We start from the raw sequence: 17,094 nt of genomic DNA, 5'->3' as shown, positions 1-17,094 counted from the left end.
TGACGGCATTATTGGATTCCCAGCAAGGCAGAGGTGGGCTGGGACATGTGTGTTCACCTTAACATGTGTGTGTTGGTGTATCCAGACCCTGTTCTCCTGGGAACTAGGGCCACCCTGGACTTGTCCACAGTGACCAGTTTGGCCTGCACATTCTTAGGAAAGTTTAGAAACCATATGCCTGTCTGCAGTAAGGCACGGAAGTTAGGAGTGTGGAGCCAGATGGCCCCGGTTGACTGGTTTCTTAGCTGTGTGGTCTGGGGCAAATGATTTTCCCTTCTGGCCTCAGGACTCTCCTCTGCAAACCAGAAATGGTAAGAGTATCTACCTCCTGTGGTGGTTAGAGGATTAAATGAGTTCATATATATGCAAAATGCTTAGAACCCTGTTCCCAGGAGTAAAGAGTGCTCAGCAAGTTTAACTGTCATCAAGATCGGCAGCCCAGGATCCCAGGAATGAGCTCCCCGTTCGAGTCAGCATCAGTTAAGCCTCCCTGGTTAATAACCTCCCTTCTATCACCATGAAAGACCCACATCTTACTGGATCATTAGCAGGGTAGCTGGGAGCAAGGAGCTTGTCTGGGCACCTGAGAGAGCTTTGCCCCAGGGCTCTGTCCTGCCCCATTTCTTAAGGCCTCCTGCCCTGAGACTTCTGGCACTCCAGTATGTGCTGGATAACCCTGTCTGAACCGAAGCACCCGAACTTCTTGGCTCTAGAGCCATAGATTGGGGAGAACCCCAGGGTTCAGGAAAATGCTTACCCTCTGATTTGACCCCAGTCCCCAAGGGAACCCACAGGCTCCTTCCAGGGGTTGCAAACAGGCTAGCCAAGCCACAGCCCAGGAACCTTTTCCTCTGTGGCTGGACAGTGTTTACATTTTTTGTGAATTGGTTACAACATTTAAAAATCAAGAAACTGCACATTAAAAAGTCCAGGTATCTGGCTTTTCTTTAGAAGGTAGGTAGGTAGAGAGAGAGAGATAAAATAAAATGCCAGGAGACTGGGGCTCCCAGCTGACTCAGTCAGTACAGCACGAAGCTCTTGATCTCAGGGTTGTAAGTTTGAGCCCCACGTTGGGTGTAGAGATTACCTGAAAATAAAATATTTTTAAAAAATAAAATAAAATCATATAAAGCCAGAAGATCCAGCAATGCTAGGTTGGCATTCCTGCGGGAACAGAAAAACAGTGGCCCTCGGGTGGGCAAGCAACACCCTGACCTGTTTGCAGCCACCTCTCTGGGGGCGGGGCTCTCCTATCCTCCCGTGCCCCTGGAGCTGAGGCCCATAGGGTTATCCCAGCCTCCCTTTTCCATTCCCTTAGCTCATGTCTGTGAGACAAATTTACTTCTCAGCAGCAGTAATAAAACTATGAGCAGTCGCCCAGGTTCAGGTAATGGCTTGTATGGCTCCCAGACCTTTCTAGAACAACTGAGTCAGACCTTCAGCATTCATAAAACTTGGAATTGGGGGGGTGGGGGTGGGGAGGAAACCATCCTGAGCAGTGAAAGGACTGACAATAGAATATTACAGAAATGCAGCCTTTCCTTTCCAATTGAAACAAAAGCTTTTGAAGTAAGGCTTAGCAAACACCCCAAGGGCCCACACTAATGAGTAGCAAAGAATCAAAGAATTGTTGCTGGTAGGAAGTTGGTTGGATGGAAATGAGGTAAGGGTGCCAGATTTAGCAAATAGAAATGCAGGATGCCCAGGAACTTTTGAGTTTCAGATAAACAATGAATAATTTTTTTTTGTAGTATAAATATGTCCCAGACAATATTTGGGATATACTTATACTACAAATGAATCAAATTCAAATGTCACTGGGCATCTTGTGTTTTACCTGGCAACCGGGAAATTAAGGTGGTCTTAGAGTGGTTGAAAAGAGCTTTAAACACCATTTTTTAAAAATGCCGTTTAACGGGTGCCTGGGTGGCTCAGTCGGTTAAGCGTTTGCCTTCAGCTCAGGTCATGATCCCAGGCTCCTGGAATTGAGCAGGGAGGCTGCTTCTCCCTCTGCCCCCTCCTCCCATCCCCCCCCCCCGACTTGTGCGTGCGCTCTCTCGCTCTCTCTTTGAAAAATAAATAAATAAAATCTTTTTTTTTTTTTAATGCCCATTTAGGGCGCCTAGGTGGCTCAGATGGTTAAGCGTCTGCCTTCGGCTCAGGTCATGATCCCAGGGTTCTGGGATCGAGTCCCGCATCGGGCTCCCTGCTCCTTGGGAGCCTGCTTCTCCCTCTGCTTCTCTCTCTCTCTGTCTCTCATGAATAAATAAATAAAATCTTTAAAAAAAATGCCATTTAAAAGCCACCTACCTTGGGCTGAGCTCTCCTCACAAGTGAATGTGGGCTCCGGAAGGCCCATGGGCATCAGGAAGGTCAAGGCATAGGGTTGCGGTTGGTGGCCCTCCAAAGCCCCCTCTGCTGACTCTTTCTTTCGTTTTTTTTTTTTTTAAGATTTTATTTATATATTTTAGAGAGAGAGAGAGTGAGAAAGGGAGAGCCCAAGAGGGGGTAGGGTCAGAGGGAGAAGCAGACTCCCTGCTGAGCAGGGAGCCTGATGTGGGGCTCGATCCCGGGACTCTGGGATCATGACCTGAGCCGAAGACAGTCGCTTAACCAACTGAGCCACCCAGGCGCCCATGCTGACTCTCTTTCCCCTTCCAGGTCCAGCTGCTTCAGTGGGGATCATGGCCATGGATGTGGCTGAATACCACCTGAGCGGTGAGTCCCAGCAGAAGCCTGTCATCTCACATGGCCCTCCCACCAGGCCTGGGCGGGGGGGGGGGGGGATCAGTGGGATGCCAGCAATGGCCCTATTTTACCAGTAAGGAGAGGGACTTGCCCAAGGTCCCACAGTCTTGGGGACATGGGGCTAGGAACTGGCATGGCTTGGACAAGTGATGACACCTCTCTGGGCCTCCACTGACTCATCTGCAAAATGGGGGCAGTGAGGCTTCCCTCAAGGACTGCTGGGAAGATTCAGTGACCAAACTTACATAAAGTGCCAACTCAGGCCTTTGCCCGTGCCCTTCCCTTTGCCCAGAATCCTTCCCTGCCTCTGCCTGGCTAAGCCCTCGAGACTGGTGTGGAGGCCCCAGGGGTAGATCTAGTGCCAGACTGGCAGGCAGCGAATATCTCCTCAGTCCCTCGGCTTCTGGGGTCTCAGTGGTTAATCTACAATGAAGTGCTGGACCAGGGCCTGGCGAATAGTTGACAGTCAAGGAAGCTTTTATTACCTGCCACTCCACTGCCTCCTCCTCCTCATTTCTGGTCCCAGCGAAGACCTGGCTTCCCTTAGGAATTCTTCCCATACCACCCGAGGCTGGCAGTCAATAAAATGGATAAATAAATTTGCATTAATAGGCATCATTTTGCGTCACCTTCCTGGGGCTTTTCCTCTTCTGCCCCCCTTTGCTGCCAACCAGGAAGCTGGCTTCAGTCCCTCAGCCCCCCTGGGATCCTAACTCTCAGGGGAGCCTGGCTCTTGCCCATCGTCTGCGGGGACCTCAGACCTCAGTGCCCACCCGCTTGCCTGCCCCTGGGAACCACCCAGGCCCTGCTGAGAGCCCACCGAGTCGCATCCCGGCCGGAGCCCCCACATGTGCACCTCACTCTCCAGTTTACCAGGCCCATTCCCAGGCCATCCCTTATTCACCAGACTCCCAGGACTTTCCTGGCTCAGCAGGGCTTGCCTGGGGTCCTCTGTATATCACTCTTGTGGTTTCGGTTAGCCCACAAATTACATTCTGTCAACAGAGATCAGGAGAGCACAGAGTTTGCTCACAGCCCCTCCATCCTGATTTCTTGCTCCTCTCATCTGTCTCTGGTCCCACCCAGCCCTTGTCCATAGGCTGTGTGATTTTTACGTCAAAACTGTGTGGTTGGACCATGTCGTGGATTCATTTTTTTTCTCTTTTGACAATGCCCGAAAACGTCTTCCTGCTTTGCCACAGTGACATCCTAATGACCTCAATTCTCAAAGTCCAGTGATATTTGCCTCCCAAGTCAGCACGACCTGGCCCCAGTGACCCCGTCAGGCTGTTTGCAGATTTCTGATGTTATAAATACAGCCTCGATGACTCACACCAGATATGAAACTTCCTGGGATTTTTGCCCCCGCAAGATAAATTCCCCAGGGCGGGACCGTCTGCTTGGGGGTGGGGTGGGGTGTGGTCATGTCCATTCTCTGGATGGGGAGGCTCAAGCTCACGGTGTCAAGGTGGCAGCCAGGCTCTGCATTTCTTACCCCGTGGCCTTGGGCTGATGGCTGGGCATGCTCTCTAGCCTCTCGCAGCCTCAGCTGTCCTCCTCTAGCAGGTGGAGGTAGGGAGCTCATAGGATGCTGAGTGCTGGATAAATGCCAGGGCTACAGGCTGGGCCCTGCCCCGCTCCCGAATGTGATAGTGTTATGGATTCTGGCTAGAGGTGGCTGGGCTCAAGAGAGCAGGGGCAGGCTGAGGTCTCCCACTGCCAGAGGGGCTGCCACTGCTGTGTGATCCCTTTGCAGCCTGGCTTCAGGGAAGGGGTGGCAAGGAGCTCCCCAGCCCCAAATGCCCCACTCCTTCTCTCCCACTGGACAGTCTGAACACTCCAGGCTTTTTACACCCTCTCCTCTTCTTGCCTGAAACTCCCAGTCCCTGGAGCCTTGGCCTGGCACATTTCTTGCTCTTCCTTCGTATCTCAGCTTAGATGTCTCTCCTCCAGGAAGCCCTCCTGGACTGTTCTCATCACTCTGTTTTATCTGTTTATTTGCCTATTCACCTCATCCCTAGACTGTGAGCTACTTAAGGACAGGGACTGGCCCTGGGGCTGACTCCCTCACCAGGGTGCTCGCATACAGTAGGTGTTCAACAGATGTTGCAGTGATACATCTCCACCCCTGAAGTGCCCTCTCACCTCTTTCCACCCTGCTACTTCGGAACTGTGCTGGGTCGAGGCTGGGTGGGGCAGAGGTGACTTCTGCTTGCTCTGAAGTCTGGCTGCCCAAGTTGGAATCCCAGGACCACCCCTTCCTGGCTCTGTGACCTTGAGCAAGTTCTTTATCCTTTGTGCACCTCAGTTTCCTCATTTGAACTGAGTATAGAGGCAGCACTGAGAATGGTCTAGAGAATTATATTTGCCAACAGAAGGTCACTTCTGCTAGGTGAGAGCTCACCCAACACAGGTGAGGGGGCGGTTAATTACTATGTCTGGGGACAGTGAGGCTCAGATAGGGAAAGTTCTTTACTTATCAGTGGAGAGAGAGCATTTGAGCATCTGGATTATGTGCCCAAGCCTGGCACTGCCAAAAAGCTACCTCTCACTTCTGGCTGAGACTTTTTTTTTTTTTTTTTGGTAGTGGCTTTATTGAGATAAAATTCACATACCATACAATTTACCCGCTTAAGGAATACAATTCAGTGGATTTAACCTATTTTGTACCCATCAACACTTTTAACTTTAAGAATACATTCATCATCCTCCAGAGCAGCCCTGTATTCTGCATTGCCCCCTTATCCCCCCAGACAATCACTAATCAACTTTACGTCTGTATGGATTTGCCTATTCTAAACGTTTCATATAAATAGAATCGTACAACGTGTGTTGTTTTTTTTTTGTGACTAGCTTCTTTCACTTAGCATAATGTTTTCAAGGCTCATCTACGTTACAACATGTACCAGTACATTTATGTTGCCAAATTATATTCCATTGTATAGATGGACTCCATTTTATTTATCCATCTATCAGTTGATGGACATTGGGCTGTTCTAGATAAGGTTGAGGCAAAAACGGGGTCATTTCTTTTTCTCCCCAAACCCCTTCCCTCTCCCCCCAGACCTCAAAAGGCTGCTTTGATCATCTGGAAGTAAGAGGTCTTTGGAAGGCTATAAGGTCAGAGAACTCAAAAATGGGAAGCATTTGTTCAAAGCCTAGGGAATGTTTAACCATTGTTCACAACTCTTCATCTGATCTAGCCAAGTGTCCCCACCACCATTCTATTCCGGTAGAAATGCATGCTTTTGTAAAAAAGGGGATAGAAGCAGAAATCACAGAGTACATATGTCTTATTCAACCCTGGATCCCCTAGCACCTAGCATGGAGCCTGGCACATAGTAGCCACTCAGGAAATATTTGTTCAGTGAATAAAGAAGTCAGTGCTGAACTACCTGCTCCTTGGGTGGGAGTCTATAACCACTGGGAGACCCCAGAGCCTACTAATGAGAGGCTGCCCTTGCCTTGCAGTCATCAAGAGCCCCCCTGGCTGGGAGGTGGGTGTCTACACTGCTGGGGCCCTGGCACTGCTGGGAATTGCAGCGGTGAGCCTGTGGAAGCTCTGGACATCAGGGAGCTTCCCCAGCCCCTCCCCGTTCCCAAACTACGACTACAGGTACCTTCAGCAGAAGTACGGGGAGACCTACGCAGAGGCCAAGCAGAAGGTGAGGTTTCCGCTCTCTCAAGATGGCCTCCCCTCCCTCCCCATTCCCTTGTTCTCTCCTGGCTAACTTCCTCCTGTGAACAGGGACCCTTGTCCCCCTCCGTGTCTCCACCATAGCCCAGTGCTGCAAAATCGGGATACTTGGTGAGGGAATGAATGTTTTCAATTTTAAAAACCATCCTGTGAAAAAAACAGGAAAATACAAATAAGAAAAACCTCTCCCCACGTGCCACCACCCAGAGGCAAATAACTGTGAATTGTATTTTAACTACTAACATTTTGATTTCTTTCTTTCCAGTACTTTTAATCCACCTGCCAGTCTTTTTTTCCGTGCATAGTTTTTTTTACGACGGGTGTCAATTCTACATAGAATTTTATACCCTGCTCTTTTTAACTCACAGCTAAAGCATTTTCCCATATTGTTGAGCCCCCATCATAAAACATCATTTGTTTAAAGATTTATTCATTTACTTTAGAGAGAGAGAGAGAGAAAGCAGGGGGGAGGGGCAGAGGGAGAGAGAGTCTTAAGTAGACTCTGCATGACCCTGAGATCATGATGTGAGCTGAAACCAAGAATCGGATGCTTAACCGACTGAGCCACCCAGGGGCCCCATAAACATCATTTTAATGGCTGTGTTGGATTCCTTTTTATGTACGTGCCATGATTTACTAAGTGCCATTATAAATAATGCAGTGAATGTTTTATATGTAAAACTTTGTCTTCATTTGGGATTATGTACTTTGAGTGGATGCCCAGGTGTAGGCTACTGTGTCAGGGCGTACAAACATTTTTAGGGCTCTTGAAATATATTGCTGAATGTTTCATCATTAGACACTTGGCAGAGAATTTTTCTAACATCATGTAGAGTTCCAGAGAGCACAGCCAGAATCTGTTATTGGATAGGGACCCCACATGCTCATTTGTTTGGGGTGTGAGGGGACTATCTCCCATTCTGTGGAGGGGGACAGTACATTGGCACAACTTTTCCAAAGAGCATTTTGGCAACATGTGTCAACAACTTTCAAAAGGACCAGGTCCTCTGAGCTAGGATTTTAAGAAAGCTATTTGATCCTGCATTATTTATACTTGTGAAAAATAAGAAACAACATAAATGTACAACAGTAGGGGGATAGTAAAGTAAATTACAGCTATCTATTCAATGACAGATTGGGGGCCCATTAAAAATTATGGTAATGAAGACTATGCAGCAGCATGGGAGATGCTTAATGGTACAAAGGCTTTTTTTTTTTAAAAGATTTTTATTTATTCATTCATGAGACACACACAGAGAGAGAGAGAGAGAGAGAGGGAGAGGGGGGCAGAGGGAGAAGCAGGCTCCCAAGGAGCAGGGAGCCCGATGTGGGACTCGATCCCAGGAGTCTGGGATCGTGACCTGAGCCGAAGGCAGATGCTTAGCCATCTGAGCCACCCAGGCGCCCGGTACAAAGGCTTTTGTTTTCTCAAATCCCAGGGTCAGTTTAGGGAAAAGAAAATTTTGAATATTAGGGCAAGTGTTATCCAACATGGAAGACTTCTCCTTTTGTAAATGTTTTGGTAAACATCCTTTGAGGCTGCTCGATCGTCTGTTGAATAGCTCTACTCTAGGATTCTTACCCATTCCCCTTTCACTGAAGCCTTAGATTGCTACTTTCCCTTTTTATAAACATCACTGCAGTGAACATCTTTATGTATGGAACTCAGTCCACATCACTAAACATTTTGAGAAAAAGCTTTCTTCCCTCGTGGTTAGGGAAAGAAAACCGAGAGACACAAAATAGCACTAAACAAGGACCTTCCTGGGGCGCCTGGGTGGCTCAGTCAGTTGAGCATTGGACTCTTGGTTTTGGCCCAGGTCCTGATCCCATGGGTTGTGAGATCGAGGCCCACACTGGGCTCCACGCTCAGTGGGAGTCTGCTTGGATGTTCTCTCCCTCTGCTCCTCCCCTTGCTTGTACTCTTCTCTCTCTCTCTCTCTCTCCCCCCCCGCTCCTTCTCCCCCCCAAGATAAATAAATAAAGCCTTCAAAAAAACAAACAAGAAAACAAGGACCTTCCTGACTAAGGCATGCGTTATTTCTGCAAAAGGAGAACTAGAGGTGCCTCGAATGAACCGGGCTCACAAGACCATGCCTATTGCATTGTGATGCTCCCGTGTTCCTTTTTCTCACCCCCAGAGAGTGCCTGCTTGGAATGCCCAGCGGGCCAGCACTCAGGGACCACCCAGTCGCAAAGGCAGCCTCAGCATTGAGGACACCTTTGAGAGCATCAGTGAGCTGGGGCCCCTGGAGCTGATGGGCCGGGAGCTGGACCTGGCCCCCTACGGGACCCTCCGCAAGTCCCAGTCGGCGGACTCCCTGAACTCCATCTCCTCCGTGAGCAACACCTTCGGGCAGGACTTCACGCTGGGCCAGGTGGAGGTGAGCATGGACTACGATGCGGCCTCCCACACCCTCCACGTGGCGGTGCTGCAGGGCAAGGACCTCCTGGAGCGGGAAGAAGCCGGCTTCGAGTCCTGCTTCATGCGCGTCAGCCTGCTGCCCGATGAGCAGATCGTGGGCATCTCCCGGGTAAGTGGGGGCCGGGGCAGCGGTGTGCTCTGGGCTCCCGGGAGTCCTCCCCAGGCAGGCGGGTCTGCAGGGCCAGGCCGGATGTGAGGAGGGTGCCGCAGGGCAGCTTTGGATGCTAATCCCAGAGCTGAAGGTGCCACTAACCTGAGGACTCACACCATGCGCAGTTCTCGGCAAAGCTACCACATGAGCCCAGTGTGTGGTAATTGTCCATTTCCACACCTGTCCCCTGGGTCAGCTTAGGGTCCTGGCAGGAAAGGGATGACATGTTCAAGTTGGCTAATTTGGGGAGAGCTTAATAACAGAACTGTTAACAGTGGTGTGGGCGAGGGGGGCCTGGGTGGCTGAGTCGGTTAAGCATCCGACTTTTGATTTGGGTTCAGGTCATGATCTTGGGGTCGTGGGATCGAGCCCATGTCGCGCTCCTCACTCAGTGGGCAGTCTGCTTGAGATTCTGTCTCTCCCTCTCCCTCTGCTCCTCCTCCCCCCTCTCTCTCTTCCCCTGCCCCCGCTCTCTAAAATAAATAAATAAATCTTAAGAAAAACAAACAGTGGCATGGGTGGGTGTAGGGTGATGTGAGAGATGGAGTGGACCATTGTCTGAGGGATAAGGGGAAGGGGGGGCTCCTGGACCCAAAAGGAGAGAGGCAGGCGTGTGGAGGGGCCACCCTGATAGGCGCTGTGTCCTTCGGTCAAGGGACAGGACATGGTCAGACCACAGCATTACTGCAGAGAAGGACCTAGGGAATAAGCCCTCCGAGCTCCCTCTGACCTCTGGTTTCCCTTGAGTGACCCCTACTTTCTGATCCCACCGGAAGCCAGAGGCCAAAGGAGCCTGTTGCTCAACCAATAGAGGCCAGTTCCTGGGGTGGAGAGCAGGGTGGGGAGGGCGATGGGAGACGCCCAGCCCTCCTTACTCCTGGATGGTCAACGGGTGACCACGGCCCAGTACATGTGGGGCCCAAGAGAAGCAGTCCAGTGGGTGGTGAAGAGCAGGACGCTAAAACCTCACTCTCTGGGTTCCAATAGCAGTTTCCCACTTCCTAGCAGCATGACCTTGGATAAGTCACGTAAGCTCTCTGTGACACGGTTTCCCCATCTGTCAAATGGGCGCCATAATCGTTGAGGAACGGATGTATTAATATATGCAAAGAACTCAGCCCAGTCCCTGGTAAGCGTTCAAAAGATTGTATCTCAGGGCCATGAGGTGTCACTGTTGAGCCTGGATCCACGCTGCCAATGGCCTGGACTGCCTAGAAGATCTTGAGGGGTTCCAGACACCTTCCTTGAAGAGGGACATTGGCAGACAGGGACCACCACAGCCTGATGTGTGCTGAGAACCTGGTTCACAGAGCCCATACATCCGTGATTCTCTCATTCGCCCCAGTGGGATGGACCGAGGGCATCTTACAGATGAGGAGGTTCAAGAGAGTGCTTTGCCCAACACAACGCCAGCAAGTGAGCAGGAGATCCAGGACTTGGCCCTGGAGTTCCCATTTTCCTCCCGCCATGTGCTCATAAAGCACAACACACAGGGAATGGATGGTCAGGGAACCTGAGCCCCTGTGGGCAAGGGACAGCAGAGTGGCCCATTTGGCCGGAGAAGGGAGATCATGAAGAGCCTGAATGCCAAGGTCAAGATTACGGGGTGGACTTTATTCCACAGGGGAAGGAGCCCTTGAAGATCCTCAAGCAGGGAACTGGATGTGGAACATGACTCCCAGGGAGTGGTGGCAGAGGAGCCTTCCCACAACCCAGGCAGTGACCAAAGAGCGTGCTTCAGTGCACTCAGAGGTGTTGGTGGATTTATTCCCAAGAAGGCAGGCTTCTTAGCATCGTAGCCCAGTCATTCCCAGTAGGTAGGTGGCTGCCCCCAGGCTGGGCAACCCCCCAGCTTCAGGCACGGTGCCAGGAATGAGAGCTCCTCTCTAAATATTGCCAGGCAGTGACTAAGGCAGCCCCCAGTGGAAGGGGGAGCTGTGCCCGCCAGGGCACCTTCCCAGGGGGCCTGCCCACGGCTTCCTGGGAGGAGGCCAAAGGCGCCCACCAGGCAGGACTGGACTTGGAAGCAGAGTCTGCCCAGCCTCGCCTCGTCACTCCATCCGTCCATCCATCCCACAACATTCAGACCATCCTGGGCCAGGCTCTGCGGAGGCTGGGACATCAGCAGCTCCCAACTCCATGATTATCTGTACTTACTGCACGCCTGGCCCACAGCTGGACCTGAACTCGTGCAAGAAAGAGGAAACCGGCCCAACCAGGACATCACAAGGGTTCTGTGGAGCCATGGGCACTGAGGCTGGGAATTAGTTGGTGTCAGATTATGGAAGCTTCAAATGCCACGCTACCAGATTGGCCACCACGGAGAGGAAGACGGGGGCTTTTAAATCCCCAGGGCTGGGGTGCCTGACTAGCTCAGTCGGCAGAGCACACGACTCTTAATCTCAGGGTCGTGAGTTCAAGCCCCCTGGTGGGCATAGAGCCTACTTAAAATAAATAAATAAATAAATAATTTTAAAGAAGTTCTCAGGGCTGAGCCACCAAAGGCAGAATTCGCATTGAGGTTGTGGGGCAGCAGAGCCAGGACTCGAGCCCAGGCCTCTGGACTCTCTGCCCAGTGCTCTCTCCCCACCATAGGCCCCTGGCTGCCACCACCTCCCCAGAGTTGGAGCTCCCTCCATGTCCCTTTCTCTCTACAGATCCAGAGGAATGCCTATTCCATCTTCTTCGATGAGAAGTTCTCCATCCCCCTGGACCCTGCCGCCCTGGAGGAGAAGAGCCTGCGGTTTTCTGTGTTTGGCATCGATGAGGATGAGCGGAATGTCAGCACGGGGGTGGTGGAGCTGAAGCTCTCTGTGCTCGACCTCCCGCTGCAGCCCTTCAGCGGCTGGCTCTACTTACAGGACCAGAACAAGGTCAGTGAAGAGAGGGTCACACACACCTCTCGCAGAGGGGGGACCCCACTGTCCACAACAGCCCAAACCCCGGCATCTTTAGGAAATGAGAGAAAGAGGCCTGAGCCGCGTTCGAGGAAACTCTGTTTACTGCATGAAACAAAGATGCTCTGATCACTGTTTACTGCTCTTCTGCTCCAACCACCAAACCTTCAGAAGCTCTACTTCTAGAAGGTTTCTGCTGGGAGGCGCTCTGGCACTAAGGGGAGTTATTCCAGACAGAGGCCGAGCTGCAGTTGACCTTTATAAGTGTAGGCATGCTTGGGGAACATCACTGCTATTTAAGCAAACGATCTACCAGTCCCAGTCCAGTGGGACCTCTGTGTGCTACTACACAGAATGTTTTCCCTGGACTGGAAGGACGGACCCTAACTGCGTTTGGTGGCCACATTTGACAGGCCACCTCTGGCCCTCCTTCCAAGGCAGGACCCACACCCCGGTAGGAGGGAGAGATGACACACCCCTCATGGAATGGGGGATTGGGGTCCCTTTCTCAATCCCACCGGTCCGGTGCCTGGTAGAAAGGCAAGAGCAACAACTTCCCAGTGCAGAAGGAAGCTTCTGCCTTTCCCTCGACCCCTTAAGTCACTCACGTGTCCTCCAGGCTGCGGACGCTGTGGGCGAGATCTTGCTGTCCCTCAGCTACCTCCCGACGGCTGAGCGCCTCACGGTGGTGGTGGTGAAAGCCAAGAATCTCCTCTGGACCAATGACAAGACCACAGCAGGTAAGGCCCCGCTGGCTCCCTGGCTCTTCCATGTGGGCTGCCAGGTGCGGTGGCCCAGCTGCTAAGCCAGGGACACCTGGGAGCATCAGCAGGTGTGGTGCGTGGTGCCAGGCCCCTCCACCCCCAGTCTCGGCTGAGCTCAGGAGCTGTGCACAGTGGGGAAATCAGTCTAGCTGGGGAAAGTTGAGAGCAGCCGAGGGTGGCAGGGAACACCCACGAGGGACAGACTGGAGTCTGCGAGCAGGAGGCTGGGGCACTAGGAAGAAACCAAGGTGGACACCTGCTCCCCAGAACTAGAATTCATGGTGGAGGCTCGATTCCCAGGAGTTGGACTGCATCCCAGATCCCAGGACCCCCAGGATGGTGTGGGTACCGGGCAGGACCTGATGCCCCCAGCCTGCAAGAACGGAACTGAAAACAGAGGGCTGGGGGGGAGCCCGACCTGCTGGGAGCCAGGGGGGATCCAGGGTCCAGGCGGGTACAGCAAAGACACCCAGTGGGCGGAGGGTGACAAGTCGAGAGCAACTTGTCATTTCAGAGTCAGGCTCCACTGAGCGGGCGCAGGGTGACTCAGGGCTGACGTCTGTGCTCATTATAGAATGAGAAGTGGTGGGTCTGCCAACTCTGCTGAGCGCCATGCGTGGGGAGCACGTGTGGGGGCCGGGAGACGGGCTGCCTGAGCCCAAAGCCCCGCTCTTCTCCTGACTCGTGCGTGAGCCTCAGTTTTCTCATCTGTAAAATAGGAAAGAAATAGAGGCCCAACGGCCGGACGGCAGGAGATGGTGGCGGCAGTGAAGGTTTGGGGCATGTGGAGCCAGCGGGCCACCAGGGCTGGGCAGGCCTATGCCAAGGGAGTGTGGCCCTGGTCCTGACCCCCACCTCTCACTCGCCCACAGACCCCTTCGTCAAGGTGTACCTGCTTCAGGATGGGCGGAAGATGAGCAAAAAGAAGACGGCTGTGAAGAGGGACGACCCCAACCCGGTGTTCAACGAAGCCATGATCTTCTCGGTGCCAGCCATCGTGCTCCAGGTGAGGGGGGCACGGCTCAGCCATGGGGGGCCCTGGGGGCCACTCCAGCTCTCCGGCCTCACATCTCAGGGCTCCCCCCCTGGCGATGATTTGCCTCAAGCCCTCACCTTTCTAGTGGAGAGGTATTTATGGAGGACCCACTAGGTACCAGCCCTCTATGGTGAGTGCTGGGGACACAGGCGCTGCTTCCTTGGTTCTCACAAGGGACAGGCAGAAAGTCCCCAGACAGTCCTAATCCACTAGGAGCATGCCAGACTTTGGCGGTCAGGGGAGGCTTTGGCAGGAGGGGTGAGCTAAGCCAAGATCTGGGGGGAGACGGTTCCCGGTAGGAGCTACAAAGGCCTGGAGATGAGCCAGGGCTAACCCAAGCGCCCACAGTTCTGGCCGTAAATCTCTGGAGACGCTACCTGCAGAGGCCCTGCTGAACCCCCCACACTGCTGTGGCTTTCAGAAGGTCACGTGCTCCAGGGCGACCGCCGCCCCCCCCCCCCACCTCCCCGGCACATATACCACAGACCAAGCCTGGGGGTTTACAGAGGATATGGCCTGTGCCACACCAGTGGCCCTGCTGGCATGCCTCAGAGGATGGGGAGCTTACCACCTCGCCTCACTACCTCCTTCCGTCCTTGGGCATTCCTGACAGTGAGAACGTCCTTTTGTGCCTTGAGCCAAATCCTGCCCCTTAATCATGGGGCTGTACAGAACGCACCTGCTCTGACACCCCATCTGAATTTGAAAGCCCAGGGCTCTGCCTCCCTCCGAGAGCTCCCCATCCAGGCAGACGTCCCAGCATCTCTGGTTGGCGCTGGGTGTCACCTTGTCCTCCGCCCTCATGGGACAGACTGTCCACCTGTCCCGTTCTTCCCCCGGGTGGCCGCAGTGTTACTACCCAGCCTCCAGGAGTGGGAGACCTCCTGGGACCAGGGGGAAGGTGGGGGAGGAGGAGGCAGGGAGGTCAGGCTGGGTTTCAGTTTCAGCTCAACCACTTTGATCTCTGGCACATTCTTTGCCTTCCTCAGCTATGAGCCCAACACGGGATTATATTAGGAATAATGAGACATCTAAAATACTCCGTGCGCAGGCTGTTCTGAGCACTTGACACATTTTAACCTACTTTGTTCCCAGAACAGGTAGGAGCTAATATTATTACCATTTCACAGATGGTAGGAAGAGCCCAAGTCACTGCCCAAGGTCACATAGCAGGGCAAGCGGTGAGGCCAGCATTTGAGCCTGGCAGTCAGCACTACCTCTGTGTAGGGAGGCAGCAGCAGAAGCCTGGGGGCTAAGCAGATCAGGGGTAAGGATTCAGAGAGCCACACCTGGCCCCCCGCTGGGACCTGGCAGCCGGTCCCCAGCACCCATGTCACTTCCTCCCCAGGACCTATCTCTCCGTGTGACGGTGGCTGAGAGCAGCAGTGACGGCCGAGGGGACAACGTGGGCCATGTCATTATTGGGCCTTCGGCCAGCGGCATGGGCACCACACACTGGAACCAGATGCTGGCCACGCTGCGCAGACCCGTGTCCATGTGGCACCCCGTCCGTCGAAACTAGCAGCCAGCAAAACGGGCCAGGGTGGGCACCGAGCTGCCCGGGGCCTGGCCCACGCTCAGCTCCGAAGCCCCTCCCTAGTCCAGCGGGAGCCATGAATGCTGGGGTCCCCCACTGGAGCCCCCATGAGCCATCTTGGTCCTTCTGTCCAGACTGCAGTGGAGGAGTGGGCCTGGCCAGGTGTCTGGGGACCCAGGGTTTTCTCCCATGGAGGGCCAGCTGGAACTGGGCCACGACCCAGGAAAGGCAGCCTGGCACTGGCCCATCGTGCTCCCATTTTGAGATCCCCAACCGGCCTGTCCCTTGGCCTGGGGCGTTGGGGCTTAGTCTCTCAGGGCTCTCCATGCCCCACCCCTGCTGGGAGGCCAGGGCTAAGCTGGGTCATGTACAGGAAACGCGTGAGTCTTGGGGGCCAGACGCTGTGCTAGACACCAGCAGACATGACATAAAGAGGACACGGCCCTTAGGATGGCCGGAAGACAAGACCCCCCTGCACTGGGGATCCGCTCAGTGCTGGATGTGGCCGTGGCAGAGCTCTGGGGGCTGCAGGGACAAGATGGGAGCCGTGCCCTGAGGGGCAGGAGAGGAACTGAGTGTCGCAGGCAGGCAGCCAGCCCAAGCAAGGCGGGCATGAACTTCCCCGTCACAATCTGTCCTCAGCCTCTGGGCAGGAGAAGTGACCAGGAGACCAGGCCAAGCAGAGGCCTGCAGGAGGACGCTGGCTCTGGAGTCACGCGCTATGAAATCCACTCCCTTGATCCATAATCCTTGCAAGGCCCAGAGGTCCTTGTGTTCGGTCCCAACTGAATTAGGCATTGGCTCCATACCTCCAGGCCAGGCCCTATTGGGAAGAAAGATGACTCAGCCTGGGGGTAGCTGGTGGGCAGCAGGGCAGGCAGAATAGACTGCAGGGGGTCCGTGGGAGAGGCCTTTGTGGGCCTTGGAGGAAAGGGGCGGCCTGAGCAGGGACAGTGAGGGGAAGTCGAGGGGCATCCGGATTGAGAGCAGTGGGCTGTGGGTGGGGAGGAGGTTTGAATGCCAGACTGGGAAGGAGGTGGCACCCGGTGTCCTAGGTCAAGTTCTAGAAGTGGATCCTGAGACTCTCAGGCAAGGGGTTGGTTGGAAGGGGAGCAGGGAGCCTTCCTCCCTCAGGAGAAGACTGGAGGGCAGAGAGGGAAGCCATGAGCAGGGGCAGAAGCTAAGCATGTTATGGCTTCCGGAGTGTCTAGCTCTAGCCTGATGGCCTGAGGACCTCTGTTGCGTGACTGGCCCCCCCCCGAGGGGTCCTGCCAAGAAGCAAAGGGGCTGGGCTCTTTTGCCCCCACAGGGCTTTGGCTACCACCCCACCCCAGCTGGGGAAGAGCGTGCATACTTTCCAGCTGTCACTGGCTGAGGCAACCCCCATCCACCAGAGGTGGCCCCAGAGAAGCAGGCAGCTGAGGGGTGGGTGCCCCTGCCAGTTCGGAGGGATGGGGTGGGGAGGGTGGTGTGTGGCGGCATCTGCTCCCTGGGGCCAGCCACAGGTCAGGGCAGGGCTCTCAGGCTGGCTGCCTCTGGCCCTGGTGAGCTATGGAGACCCAGGCCCAACCCAGTCGCCCCCTCCCCACAGTGCTGCTGGGAGAGCCCAGGGTGGTCATGGGACCGGAGGCAGAACTTTGGCCCTCCCCACCTGACACGGCTGTGGCCCAGCCCTGTGGCCGGCACCAGGAGGTCTGCATGGGGTCCAGGGGCACAGCTGGTTAGCCTCTGCGGCCGGGGAGACCCAGACTGTTCCTGCCCCAGTGGCTAAGCAGCACAGGCAGGCCATTTACACCCACCTTCCCTTCCCCCCCTTTCCCCCCCTCTAACTGCATGAAA

General features: G+C 54.1%; 1 protein-coding gene across 2 annotated transcripts; it reads left to right on the top strand.

Moving 5' to 3' along the window:
* Positions 1 to 2,684: 2,684 nt before the first annotated feature.
* Positions 2,685 to 15,717, top strand: SYT12 (synaptotagmin 12). Of its 2 annotated transcripts, XM_088017727.1 has the most exons (9): positions 2,685 to 2,718; positions 6,220 to 6,413; positions 6,814 to 6,838; positions 7,010 to 7,047; positions 8,587 to 8,979; positions 11,679 to 11,894; positions 12,538 to 12,658; positions 13,555 to 13,688; positions 15,067 to 15,717. In XM_088017727.1, the coding sequence occupies exons 1-9, from the start codon at positions 2,685 to 2,687 to the stop codon at positions 15,238 to 15,240; spliced, it is 1,329 nt and encodes a 442-aa protein (XP_087873853.1). In that variant the 3' UTR covers positions 15,241 to 15,717. The 2 variants fall into 2 exon arrangements, with proteins under 2 accessions (XP_087873853.1, XP_027974160.1); XM_028118359.2 differs by lacking the exons at positions 6,814 to 6,838; positions 7,010 to 7,047.
* Positions 15,718 to 17,094: the final 1,377 nt, after the last annotated feature.

The sequence above is a fragment of the Eumetopias jubatus genome, unplaced genomic scaffold, assembly GCF_037043125.1.
Source record: "Eumetopias jubatus isolate StellerSeaLion01/CBP00866 unplaced genomic scaffold, mEumJub1_p1.0 scaffold_13, whole genome shotgun sequence".
Taxonomy (NCBI): domain Eukaryota; kingdom Metazoa; phylum Chordata; class Mammalia; order Carnivora; family Otariidae; genus Eumetopias; species Eumetopias jubatus.
This window is presented reverse-complemented; position numbering and strand designations above follow the sequence as displayed.

Bases quoted from the DNA above. Each gene is read 5' to 3' on its own strand.
- SYT12 (XM_088017727.1), top strand. From the start codon at position 2,685: ATGGCCATGGATGTGGCTGAATACCACCTGAGCG. The intron at 6,839-7,009 runs GCCCCCATCATA...TAACCGACTGAG, and splicing joins GCATTTTCCCATATTGTTGA to CCACCCAGGGGCCCCATAAA. The intron at 12,659-13,554 runs GTAAGGCCCCGC...ACTCGCCCACAG, and splicing joins CAATGACAAGACCACAGCAG to ACCCCTTCGTCAAGGTGTAC.